A 12,598-nucleotide genomic window follows, 5' to 3' on the forward strand; every position below is an offset into this window, starting at 1 on the left:
TTTTTTTTTTTTTTTTTTTTTGGTTAAATATTTATCGTTCTATATGTCAAAATCAATACACTTTCGCGTGAACGAGTGGTCGAGTTACCACACGAACCAGTGCGGTAAGACTCTATTTACGTGTAACGTGTCAGTAGATTATTCATTCGATGCTACTTCCGTACAAAAGATGTCCGATCTATTCAAGAATCTACAGACAGCGGTTCGCGAAAGTACTCGAACGTTTGCGGCCTGAACTTTTCACCAATGAAATACGGACGTTGGACAAATCGCGAGACCTTTAAAATAACGTGTATTTCGTTTCAAGTAATATACGAGTGTTGGGAATCTCCGGGTAAAATCTTAAAGCGATTTGATAAATATAGAATTTGCGGAGCAACAACTCCTATATACAATCGCTCGCGAAAAATTTCCAACGTTTACAGTCGAAAGTTTTAACAAATGAAACACGCATCTTCGATTCAAACCTCCAAGACGAGATACTGTACCTAAAATAAGACGCAAGCTTTGATAATTGAAAGGAAAATTATAAAAAATATTCCGCAACAAATATAAAATTTGTGGAGTTATTCCTACACAAAAACACTGGTGAAACGTGTTCATATGTTCCATGTAGTTACACGTTTCTTATCATTCGCTAACAAACGACTTCGTGTCATGAAAATTTTTAGTATGGTACTTACTGTCTTTAAATTCTCATTTACAAACGATGTCCTTTTATTTGCAGACGAGTTTTTGCCATCGATACATTTATTATGCTCCAAGTTTTAATTTGCAAATTTAATTCTTTGCCAAAATTCCTCGTTCGAAGAAGACATGCAACTACGTTACATACGCAGGTTGAATAAATCAGATTAACTTTTTTCGTAGTATGATGGAAAACTGGGAAGAAAAGTTGCTACCTATTCCATGTGCATAATGTTTATTTATATTTCTATAACAAAGCGTTTATTCGCAAATTTTTACATTTTTTTTTCTTCTCGTGACTTTTGCATTAAGTTCTCATAGTTTGACGAAAAATTCCCGGAAATCCTGTATATCAAATTGATCGTTCACAATTTTTCAGTCAGAAATTAGTACAATTTTGCATCAATACTTGTCGAAAGGCTACTTAATGCAATTAAAATATGTTGACATATGCAAATAACGAATGTGATGTATGAGAATATATAAACAATGTAATAATATAACAACATATACAAAGAATACGCGAGATATGCTCATATGACTATAATAATGATAGTTTTATGCTTGCTAATACTCATTTCAAGCTTATTAATCTTATGTTTATTAATTATTATTACAATTTAAATTACAATAGATAACATTTGAAAATATCTGTTCGAAATTGCATATTTAAACTTACTCCAATAGCATTCTTTAATTTCTATTCTCTTCTATTTGGTGTACTGTACTTACTATAATAGATATTCCATTAGTAGTGCTATCGTCACTTGTTCTCTTAGTACGTCCTTTCTTAATTTTCGTTCTACGTACAAGAGTTTCTAAACGCTGCGTCAGTTGTAATTTCTTATCGCAATAAACTTTCTTTTCGCATATTTTGCAATTGGACTTAATAATATGGACGAACCTCTAGCAGTGAGACAAATTTTTATTTAGGTTTTATTCTCTTACCTATTTTCTACAAATATATACATGTACGGATTACTGTTTGATTACTAAATATAAAGTATAAGATAAAAATATATATTTATCACGAGCTAAATGAGGCTAGGAGTAAAGCATAAACTAAAAGACTAGACTGATAACTGATCTATAAATTACGCAACCAACCGGTACTCTCACGTCACTCTCGCTGAAAATTCCGTAAAAGAGTGTCTGGAGACAACCCTTGCACCCTTATTTATGCCTAGCAATTGCTCTTCTTTCGCACGCAGGTTTTCTTTCTCGATCACTCATAAACATCCCGTCTATACAATCCTTGCACGCGATCACTTGTCCTTCCACATACACTCCAGATATCACCCTAAACATTCGATCTAAATCCGAGGCTGCTGTCTTGAATGTTTTTTTTTCTAATTTTTTAGATAACTGACGATTTCCTACAAATAACAAACATTTATTATTCATGAGTACTACATACGAATTTCTAACACATATTATACTTACAATTAGTTCAACGTTTATTGTCGGTTCCTATATAAGCACAATATCGTTGAACTTTCATTGATTTCTAGAAAAAACCAATGAAATATATAAATAACTAGGTTTACTAATTAACGACTATAAATATTTAAGTGTTTAAAATAATAAACAAAATTAAATAGAAGAACGGTTTTGACAATATGAAATTTGTCAAATATTTCGAAATTGCTTCTCTATACATAATAAAGAAGAAAATGTAACTTTTAGTAGTAAAATTATTATGTACCGTATAGTTATGTATCAGTATAGGCGAACAGTCAAAAAAAACATTTAATGTACTAAAATTTGTAGAATTTATTTTTGCATTTAACTTTCTCTTAATTTTTTGAATAACCGTTAGATACCCATATATTAAATTTACCTCCATTGGAAAATATTACGTTAAAACAAATAAATTTGTTAACAAATACAACATGCTGTCTTTTCTCAGACTTATTTCCTACTTTGTATGATCTTCGATTTTCCTATTTCTCTGTTTCTAAGATTTCCTTCTGGTAAACCACTTTACATTGTTTCACTGTAGGCATAACTATTTTAAGAAATTTTGAACAAAATTCAATCTGTAGTACGTTTATTTTCCAATCCTTGCTTAATTTTCGGACAATGAAGCAACGAAACAATTTTTGTAGCTTCTTTGTACCATAATCACTTTATTCTCAATTTTTTATACTCTGTTGTACTTTTTAACAACATTTTATATCGTTACGTGACTTTTGTGTATAATATTTATTAGTTAGTACATGTATAGATAAAGGAAATGTATCTACTAGTAATAAATTAATAATAAAAACGAAATGTTCAAAACTATCTTACTGAAAATATCCAAATATTAGTTTATAAAAATATATCACAGAAATAATTTTTGTTACTATAATTTTGAAAAATATGATATATATCGTTGCCAAACGTAATATATGAATATGATAAATTCTTCTAACAATTTAGTTTGCGAAAAATCATAGAAGTTCACTATTGAAAATTTACAATTACAGTGTAAAGCAATAAACTATACATACTCGGGAAATTTGTTAAAATCATGACTATCAATTTGTTTCACGATAGTTGGTCCTATGGTCAATCTCATCTTTAATTTTGTTTTAAAAAGTGCAACAGAATTGTTTTAACCAAAACCGATAAAATATAAATTAATTCTTCTCGACATGTACAACTAAATATATTCTATTGTATTAGCAAATAGTAAATACAGTAATTCGCTAGTAAACGTTTTTTTAAATAAATTATTTGTTACATAATTAAACGATATTCTTGTGTTATTAATAATGTTTTTTATTGTTGCAGATTTTTCATTTGAATTGTTTGTAAATTTGTTATGTCCTTATATATTTGCATCATTGTTAATATTTTCTTTGTTATGTTATTGCAGATTGTTGCAAATTAATATACTTTGTAGTTCAAGATCTCATACACTATGGTATAAAAATTGATTGGGTGAAACACGATAATTTTACGATATGTTACTTTGCTACATTACTCCATTCCATATTCGATTTATTTTACATTTATTTGTGTTTATATTATAATGCTATCTGTTTCTCATAAATTGATTAAATTAATTTTAATAAAAAAATTTGGATTGCAGATTTAGGAAAAAGTAAAATTTAAAAAATGACAAATTTTGAAATGCAAAATATGAAAAACTCATATTGAGTATTTTTGGAATCATTTCGTCAATTAGCAACAAATAGAATCTGAGGGTTTTAAATCGCACAAACACATCACACATTCATAGCAGCCATCTTACTTTCTCAAGAAGTACGTATTTCAAGTTTTCAGTTTGAAAAATCATTACTTACGATATTAATAAATTTCAGCATATTTTTAAATATACGTATTTTCAAGAAATGGAATAAAAATAAATCGATTTTTTAATAATTCATTCTCACATGAAAATGATCCCTTAAGAAAGCTAGACACGTCTCCATGCCTAGGCCCATGCACTTCATTATTCACTCCTAGTCCTTTTCCTTTACGTTTCTGTTGGAAATAGGGATCTACAATGCATGTCTGGCAGCTCTGACTTTGTGATTTACAGTTGGTACTTTTAGATTACTGACTGTTCTAATTGTAGAAGGCGCGAAAATATTTCTAATGCTTCATCTCTACAAATACAGTTAGTTCTTCCCAGTAATTTTATTTATTGCAATTGTCATATAATTTACGTTATTATTATTTGTTATACAAGTAAATTTTTGTAGATGAAATAAAATATGTTAAAAATCTGTATACCACTTAAGATAAAATAGCTGCATACATGTACAAATGAAAACAATCTAAAATTTTAGGTTAATATTATGTTTATATACTAAAAACATTTTATAACTATAAAATTTATATTTATATATAATTGCATCATATATAATTGACTTAAATAGCAAATTAGTATATAATAAACAACAAATTATATAACTTGAAAAGTAACAATAACTAATAGTAAATTAATATTGAGTAATATCAAAAAGATTAATACTGAATGAAGTTTTGTAGCTATTTAATAGATATTAGAGTATAATTTAACTAATATGTTTCAACAACTATTACCTAAACGAATAATTCCTTATCTTCCAAAATATTACCGATTGGATTTAATCAAATACATGTCAAATGATTCGAAAAAGAATGGTAATAATCAGGAAGTACCAAGTACAGATCAATTTGAGAAAGATTCTTTCCAACTTTCCTATGAAACACAAGAAGTGATACATTTACTTGAAGAAGCAGCCACTTTTGAAGATGTGGATAATAAAGATTGGATGACAACACCATATCCTAAAGATACAAAGATAAATGTTAAAAAAGAAACTGTACCAAAAATTAATCCGAAAGATACCTCTGTGATATTATTTCCTGGCCAAGGTATTATTAAAGTTGGCATGATTAAAAAATATCTAGGTTATAAAAATGCTACAGAACTTTTTGATGTAGCTAAAGAAATTATTAATTTTGATTTATTAAACCTTTGTTTGAATGGTCCACAAGAAAAATTAAATAGGACGCAATTTAATCAACTTGCCACGGTAGTATCATCTCTGGCTGCTTTGGAAGTAATTAGAGAAGAAAAACCAAAAGTATTTGAAAGTTGTATTGCTACAGCAGGTTATAGTATAGGAGAGATAACTGCTTTAATTTTTTCTGGAGCTATAAATTTCGAAGATGGAATTCGGTTAGCATGGACTAGAGGACAAGCTATGCAGTATGCCTCAGATATAGTACCTCAAGGAATGTTATCAGTGTCATATGCATCAAAAGCACAAGTTCAAAAAGCTTGTGCAGACGCAGAAAATTGGGCAATGAATATAGGAGTTCAAACCCCAGTATGCAAGTAATATTTCCTTGTTATTTTATTTAATATTTAATGTATAATAAATAAAATTTCATATATATATTTTACATATATTCATAATATTAAATAATTATTTTTAGGATTGCTATTTATCTAACTACAGAACGGAAAATAATAGCAGGAAACATAGAAGCATTGAAATATATTGAAGAACATAAAGAACAATATGGTTTTATTAATTTGTCTAGATTACCTGTGTCAGGAGCATTCCATACACCATTAATGAACCCTGCTTTAAAATCGGTTTCTAAAATGTTAAATTCTATAGAAATTCATGAACCTAGATGTAGGGTATATTCCAATCAAAAAGCTGCTCCATACTCAAATGTACGATTAATTAAAAAATTGATAATGAAGCAAATTGTATCACCAGTCAAGTGGGAACAGTGTTTACACAAAATATATTCAAGGCCTCCTGAAATAGAATTTCCACAAACATATGATATAGGATCAAATGGAAAAATGAAAACTATTTTAAAATTAGTTAACGTAAGAGCAGCGCAATCATGTACTGTAATTTAATATATAGCTGATGATAATCTAAAAGTTAGATTATTAATGTTATTAAAATAATTTTCTTAACTTTTTTATTTTATCTCTTCATTACAATTAATTTACTTTGATTGTACATAACATCACAGAAAATGAAAATTTATCATATTTATACATAATGCAATAATGTCTTTATGATGATAAACTGAAAAGAAAATACATTTCAGATTAGCAATGTCATAACATTATATTTAATTTTACTTTACTCCTATATTCTATTTAAGAAGTGTACATATGCATACAAATAAATATACTTGAATTCTTAATAATTAAATCATCACAGATATAGACTTGTGTTGTTTATTATAAATAAACAAATAAGTATATATATTAAAATTAAGTATCAACGTTAAGTACTAATATAAAGATTATTATAAATTAAATATATTTATAAAAAGTAGGTGCTTTTGCAACATAACAATTTGTATTATTATTTATCTTGATTATATATTAATTATGCAGAAATTTAAACAATAATAATGTAAATAAGAAGGATAAATAGACATTATAAATAAATTACTAATGAATACATAAATAAATAGTAAAATAACATGATTTAATTCACATGTAATAATTTGATTCATGTAAAAAAAAATACATTTTATGTAATTAATAATATAATAAACTTTTTTATAAACTTAACATTACTAATAATTATGAGTATTTTATAAATACTATCAATTTGAGATAGTATAATTTAATTTAAACTATGTAATGTTATGATTTTCTTTTTAGTTTTTTTAAACATTATTTTTTTTCCTAAAATATAAATATTGCTACTTAATAATTTGAAATTTATTATTATATTAAATAATTTTTTTATTTATTTATACAAGTTCAGAATTCTATACATAAATTTTATTAATTGCTCTAATAATATGACAAGATATTAATATATTATCTCTATATAACATAACACATTTAAATACATTAATTAAAACTGTTCTATATACAACATTATTTTATGAAAATTTTATTTTTCTTTATAAATTGTATTATTGAATATTATTCTTTAATTATTTTACTAGTAAGAATTTTATAATAAACACATGATATCGTTTTATTTAGTAATAATAACAGAAAGCAATATAATTTCCGAGACTGTTAGAACAAAATTGAAAGGGTTTTGGAACACAGCATTTATAGCGTTCTGTATGGTTATAGGGAAGAAAAAGCGGTATGAAACTGAAATTGTAATTTTATTGTAATATAAACATTCAGCATCATGAAACTAGTAAGGTATGTAAGCAAATGTATAGTTTGTAATAACTTATTAAGAAGTAATAAAATGTTTATGGAAAATTGGAATTATAAATGTAAAAAATTAATTAAATTTGTGAAGATTATTATTTAACGTTTTATTACACAGTATTTAAATTTTTCTTAATCTTCTAACATAAATAATATTGACAATTTCAGATTTCTAATGAAGCTCAGTCATGAAACTGTAACGATAGAATTAAAAAACGGTACTCAAGTGCATGGTACTATTACCGGTATGTCAACATAACCTACACAAAATTTATCATGTGTGATTATATTTTCATTCAAATATAATATTATACTTTCAATTTTTATTTAAAGGAGTTGATGTGGCAATGAACACGCATTTGAAGACAGTAAAAATGACAATAAAAAATAGAGATCCTGTACAATTAGATACACTAAGTTTACGAGGCAATAATATAAGGTACTATATATTACCAGATTCATTACCACTTGAAACATTACTCATAGATGATACACCAAAAGCAAAAGCAAAGAAAAAGGAGGCTGCCAGAGGTTTGTAAATACAATTATTATTATTAATTTATGAATATAAAAATTTACTAATTTATTCAGATCATGGTTCTAAACAGAAAGTGTTACATAGCTCTATTTTTAAAGCTTAATAGATAAATGTATATTATTTATTAAAATTAAATTTTTGCCAATTTTATGTTTTAATTACTTATTGTATTTTTATAGAGATTATTTTTCATATATTTTGGGTTTCTTCAATGATCTTTTATTTTAACATAGTTTTAATAATGTACTTATATTATATTTTCTGGTCAAGTACCATAGATATGCAAATAATAAGATGACTATTCGTTGTAGCATAATCTGTTGTAGGTATTTTAAAAATTTATTATAATTTGATCAAACTATGTATTTCCTAGGAATATTTAATATTTTATATGTATTATACAGAATTGATCCAGTTCATAATTCCATTTTTTTATGGTCCTTGATGCATGAGAAGATATATTTTAAAATCTTGAAGTTTGAAAAATTTGCATGTGTAGGATCATTCTTAACACTTTTATAACTGTTAGTTGTCAACTGAAGGTTTAGTTAAATGTATATAATTTTCAAAAGTTTATAGCTAAACATTGCAAGGGGCTGCTATTTAATTGTGTATGAATATAAAAAATATTTCTTGTCACAATGTTAAAATTGATAGAGTTGCTTAAATTCATTAAATATATTTTTTGGAAATGAATATAATGAATTTAAAATTCGTAATATTCATTTTATACATAAAATTTAATGATATTTTTACAGATTTATTTTACATTATAATTCTGTGTGATATCTGATAATAATTTTAAGTATAAAATATATTATTAAATTAAGAAATAAAATAGATTTAATAAGTATAACATCATGTAACAAGGTTTTAGTTTTACTACAGGTTTACTTTTAAACCTGAATTAACTAAAGTTTAGTTTACTACAAGTTTAACTACATTGTTGATACTCAGTTACAAATTTTGCAATGATGTAAGATTAATCACTGGCATTCATCTAAACAATTTAAAATGATTTAGGACTATGTTACTGGTCTTCAGTTGAAAAATCTGAAAGGATATAGGATTATATTACTGATTCGAAAAGGGGTTAACATTTATGAATAAAACGAATAAAATAAATTAACATTTATGAATAAAAATATAATAAAAAATTTTTCTATTTAATTGAAACTTTTTGAAATATATAAATACAATAGAAATATACATATTAAGAAATTCTGTTTTTTGTAATGCAATGCAAGAAAACCATTTATACATAAATCCTTTATATCAACATTATCTTCAGGAGCAGTACGAGGTCGAGGACGAGGTGGTCGTGGTACCAGAGGAGGCCGGGGAGGACGAGGACGAGGAAGGGGTAGACGATAATCATATGTTATTATTATGTATTCCATTAAAATAATTAAATCAGTCTTTTCTATCTTAAAGAAATATATTGACATAATGTGCTATCATATAATATAAAAATAATTCAATAAATTGTATTGTTTTTGTAATTTAACAGAGCTTTTGATTGTTACACTAACAGATTTTCAAATTACACTCTATCTTTCTTGTTTAGAAATGCTTAGAAATATTGAAGTTCATGTAATTTTTCACAAATGTTAAAAATATATTAGTTAATAGAATATTTGTCAACATATTACATTTCATGTAAAAGCTAGTTCCAAGCTATCTGTTACAAATGATTTTAAACTTAGATAGAAAACTAAAAATATTAATATCTAAATTATTGAAATATCGTAATAGTACTAGGCAATAATTCTGTGCCTAAAGCTATAACATAAAATCTCTTAAAATATTTCCAATAGAAAATAAGATACTTGAAAGCGCACCATGAAAGCATGGTTGTATCACTGCATTATTATTAATAATATTAATTTATAAATTGTTGCCATATATTTGCTACATAAATCCAGAATTGTAAAGAAGCAGTTTATATCTTTATATAAAAGGTTATAACGTATTACAGTAGAGCAGCTAAAGAACTGAGGCGCCAGACCCACAATAAATATATCCACTGGCGACAACACTTATGCGATTTTTGATCCATTTGACTCAACTTAACCTGACAGGCACTTGACGAATAGACCACCATCAAAGCCTTCCATAACCCGTCCATCTATTAAAACAGCTACCAATTAAAACAAAATCTGCTCCAGTTCCAAATTCATCCCTCCACAGCATAATAAACCAATAGAAAAGTACTCCGAAGGCATATTTAGACGTTCAGAAAATACCGACCGACAGAACTCGAACAATAATAAACTAAACAAATTCTACAGAATTTGACAAGCCAGGAACTTATTCTTTCTCAACTAATTGTAAGCCTGTATGGTTAAGTCCCAGAGGGTTTTGAAAAAACACTGTCAGACTATCCCAAGCAGCGCGACCGCGCTGCCTCTAAGCGGGTACGCGATGACCCAAGAAACGCGATAGCGCTTCTATTTTATGTCGAGAAATCCCAAGCGGCATGATAACGCTTCGTTTATATTATGACGTTAATGGCCAAGTGGCGCGATAGCGCTTCGACTTCGACAGTCGGTAACGCACTGTCAGCTGTCGAGAACGCTCGAAATGTGCTGGGTCTTCTCGACATGAAATCTGAACAGCGCGATCGCGCTGCTTGGACAAAACGGTTAAGACCGGCGCCCTGATCATCGCACATAATCGGTATCATTGAACTTACAACTCCACGAAACACAAAAATGTTGCGAGAATAGGGAGCCAATAATATGAATTTGGAAAGCGAATGATGTATAAATTATCTAAGATATTAGTAACATGTTAAGATAAATAAGATGGAAATTACACTGGGAAAAGAAAGTTTAAAAATTATATAGTAAATATATATTTCTTACATTAAATAAAAATATATCACAAATACAATTAAAAACACTCGTTTTAAAATTACAAATAAGTTTGTATGTAGTTATATAAACAGTTTACAAAAACACACAGTGCAAAAAGATTTTGACAAATTTTTATTTGAATGCTTATAGAACATATTTTATATACTTTTAATGTATGTTTACTGAAGTCTTTCGGCACCACATAATCTTCAAACTATTGGTGAAAGTTGACTTGAATGAATTACTCAAAATCTGTTTATTCTGTCTCAGTTTTAAAAAAAGAACCACACTTTAACATTAAAAGAAATATAAATTAAAGGAGTTTGAAAAAGTAATAATGTGCTTTTGTTAGTTTTTTGCAAAAATCAAAGTTTTGACAAACTGCAGAATGCATGGATTGATCCTTATAATTTTGAAGTTTGTTATAACGGATGAGATCCTGAACAACTTTTATTTGAACAATAATTCCCAGTTGAGCTTTGTTTTTGTGATATTTGCAAATATTTTTTGTACTATTCTATTAAACTCTGTACATGTATCGTAGACATATTGCATTTACAGGGGATCACTGCTGGCCAATTTGACTAACTGTCTAAAAGAGAAACTTGAAATGGAAAAGAGTAGTGTTGCGATAATGAAGTAGTAAAGCCTAATTGATCGAATTATATTTTATTTTATAAGATACAAAATTTTAATTATAATAAAATCCCTTTAATTTCATTATCTTACTTTCATTCTAAGTCAGATAAGCATATCAATCAAATCAAAATAGTATACTGATTTCTAACATGGATTGCAGATTTAATATTTTTGATCAATGTGTGTTTTCTATCAAGGAAAGTACTCATATTTGATTATGACTATTTTTATAAGAAAAAATGTGATTATCACTGTAACACACTGCAGTAGACATGTAGTAGATCAATATTGGTCTACGAATCAGATAGTATTTGAATTTTGTATTCTTATTTCCTATAACTTGAATGTCAAACCATTTATAATTAAGAGTATATTTGTTGATCAATTCGGGAATTTAATAAGAAAATCGGTTTAAAAACTGAAATAAGACTGATATTTCAAGAACTAGCGAAAGTGTAATTAAGACCAATAAAAATTTCAGTTGGTTATAAATGATTTGGAAAGAATTTTCGTTTAACAATCATTGCCCCAATTATTTATTTCTAGAACTGTAACAAGTTTATACTCATGATAACTAATTATATATCGCGTTATTTATTAGTACATTACTTATTACAATGATTAAAAAATACTTAGTTACTATAAATAAGTACGAAAGGTAAGGAAGCAAATATGTTCCTGGTAAATATGTTCAACAAGATTTTGATTTTTCCTTTTTTCATTATTTATAAATTGGGACATTAACAATGTTAAACGAACATTATCTTAGCATGCAAATAGTAGTTTAATTCACACTAATTCATTTCGTTATAAGGAAACATAATACTAAGGTTTCGTCAATATTGCCGAGGATAACTATATACGAATATACTATCGTACGCTCAAGTAATTCCAGAGACTGTCACTAGGTGTCTCATTCGCTGTATACTTTTCTCGCAAGTGCTTGATCTACTATGTACATCTGTATATATACAAGTTTTAAATCCCCCTCCATAGTAAGAAATGCAAGTTGCAGCTACTAGCGTTGGAAAATGATGATATGTAATATTATAGGGGCTCTAATAAAATTGTATAAGCAATAAGCATAAAATAAGCAGCGCAGCAGAACGCCTGTATTGGTGGTGCTTTTCTCTTGCCCCTCATCGTTTTATGATCATGACGAGTAGAAATTTAATTCCAAACAGTCGTTTTCGTTCGCTTTTTTCTATATATAGGAAATCATATACAATGAGC

The 12,598-nt window shown here is 27.2% G+C and overlaps 2 protein-coding genes across 2 annotated transcripts; both read left to right on the top strand.

The window, feature by feature from the left end:
* Nucleotides 1–4,676: 4,676 nt before the first annotated feature.
* Nucleotides 4,677–6,049, top strand: beg (malonyl-CoA-acyl carrier protein transacylase beg). Its single transcript, XM_017897267.1, has 2 exons — nt 4,677–5,506; nt 5,608–6,049. Exons 1-2 carry the CDS (start codon nt 4,707–4,709, stop codon nt 6,047–6,049), a joined length of 1,242 nt encoding a protein of 413 aa, XP_017752756.1. The 5' UTR covers nt 4,677–4,706.
* Nucleotides 6,050–7,231: 1,182 nt separating this feature from the next.
* On the top strand, nt 7,232–9,314 carry SmD1 (small ribonucleoprotein particle protein SmD1). Its single transcript, XM_017897269.1, has 4 exons — nt 7,232–7,318; nt 7,499–7,575; nt 7,664–7,861; nt 9,160–9,314. Exons 1-4 carry the CDS (start codon nt 7,305–7,307, stop codon nt 9,240–9,242), a joined length of 372 nt encoding a protein of 123 aa, XP_017752758.1. The 5' UTR covers nt 7,232–7,304; the 3' UTR covers nt 9,243–9,314.
* Nucleotides 9,315–12,598: the final 3,284 nt, after the last annotated feature.

Source organism: Eufriesea mexicana, unplaced genomic scaffold, assembly GCF_001483705.2.
Source record: "Eufriesea mexicana isolate 0111107269 unplaced genomic scaffold, ASM148370v2 scaffold484, whole genome shotgun sequence".
NCBI classification, from domain to species: Eukaryota; Metazoa; Arthropoda; class Insecta; order Hymenoptera; family Apidae; genus Eufriesea; species Eufriesea mexicana.

Coding starts and splice junctions, on each gene's coding strand:
- SmD1 (XM_017897269.1), top strand. Junction 7,576..7,663: donor AGTGCATGGTACTATTACCG/GTATGTCAACAT, acceptor TTTTATTTAAAG/GAGTTGATGTGGCAATGAAC. Junction 7,862..9,159: donor GAAAAAGGAGGCTGCCAGAG/GTTTGTAAATAC, acceptor CATTATCTTCAG/GAGCAGTACGAGGTCGAGGA.
- beg (XM_017897267.1), top strand. CDS start 4,707: ATGTTTCAACAACTATTACCTAAACGAATAATTCCTTATCTTCCAAAA. Junction 5,507..5,607: donor GTTCAAACCCCAGTATGCAA/GTAATATTTCCT, acceptor AATTATTTTTAG/GATTGCTATTTATCTAACTA.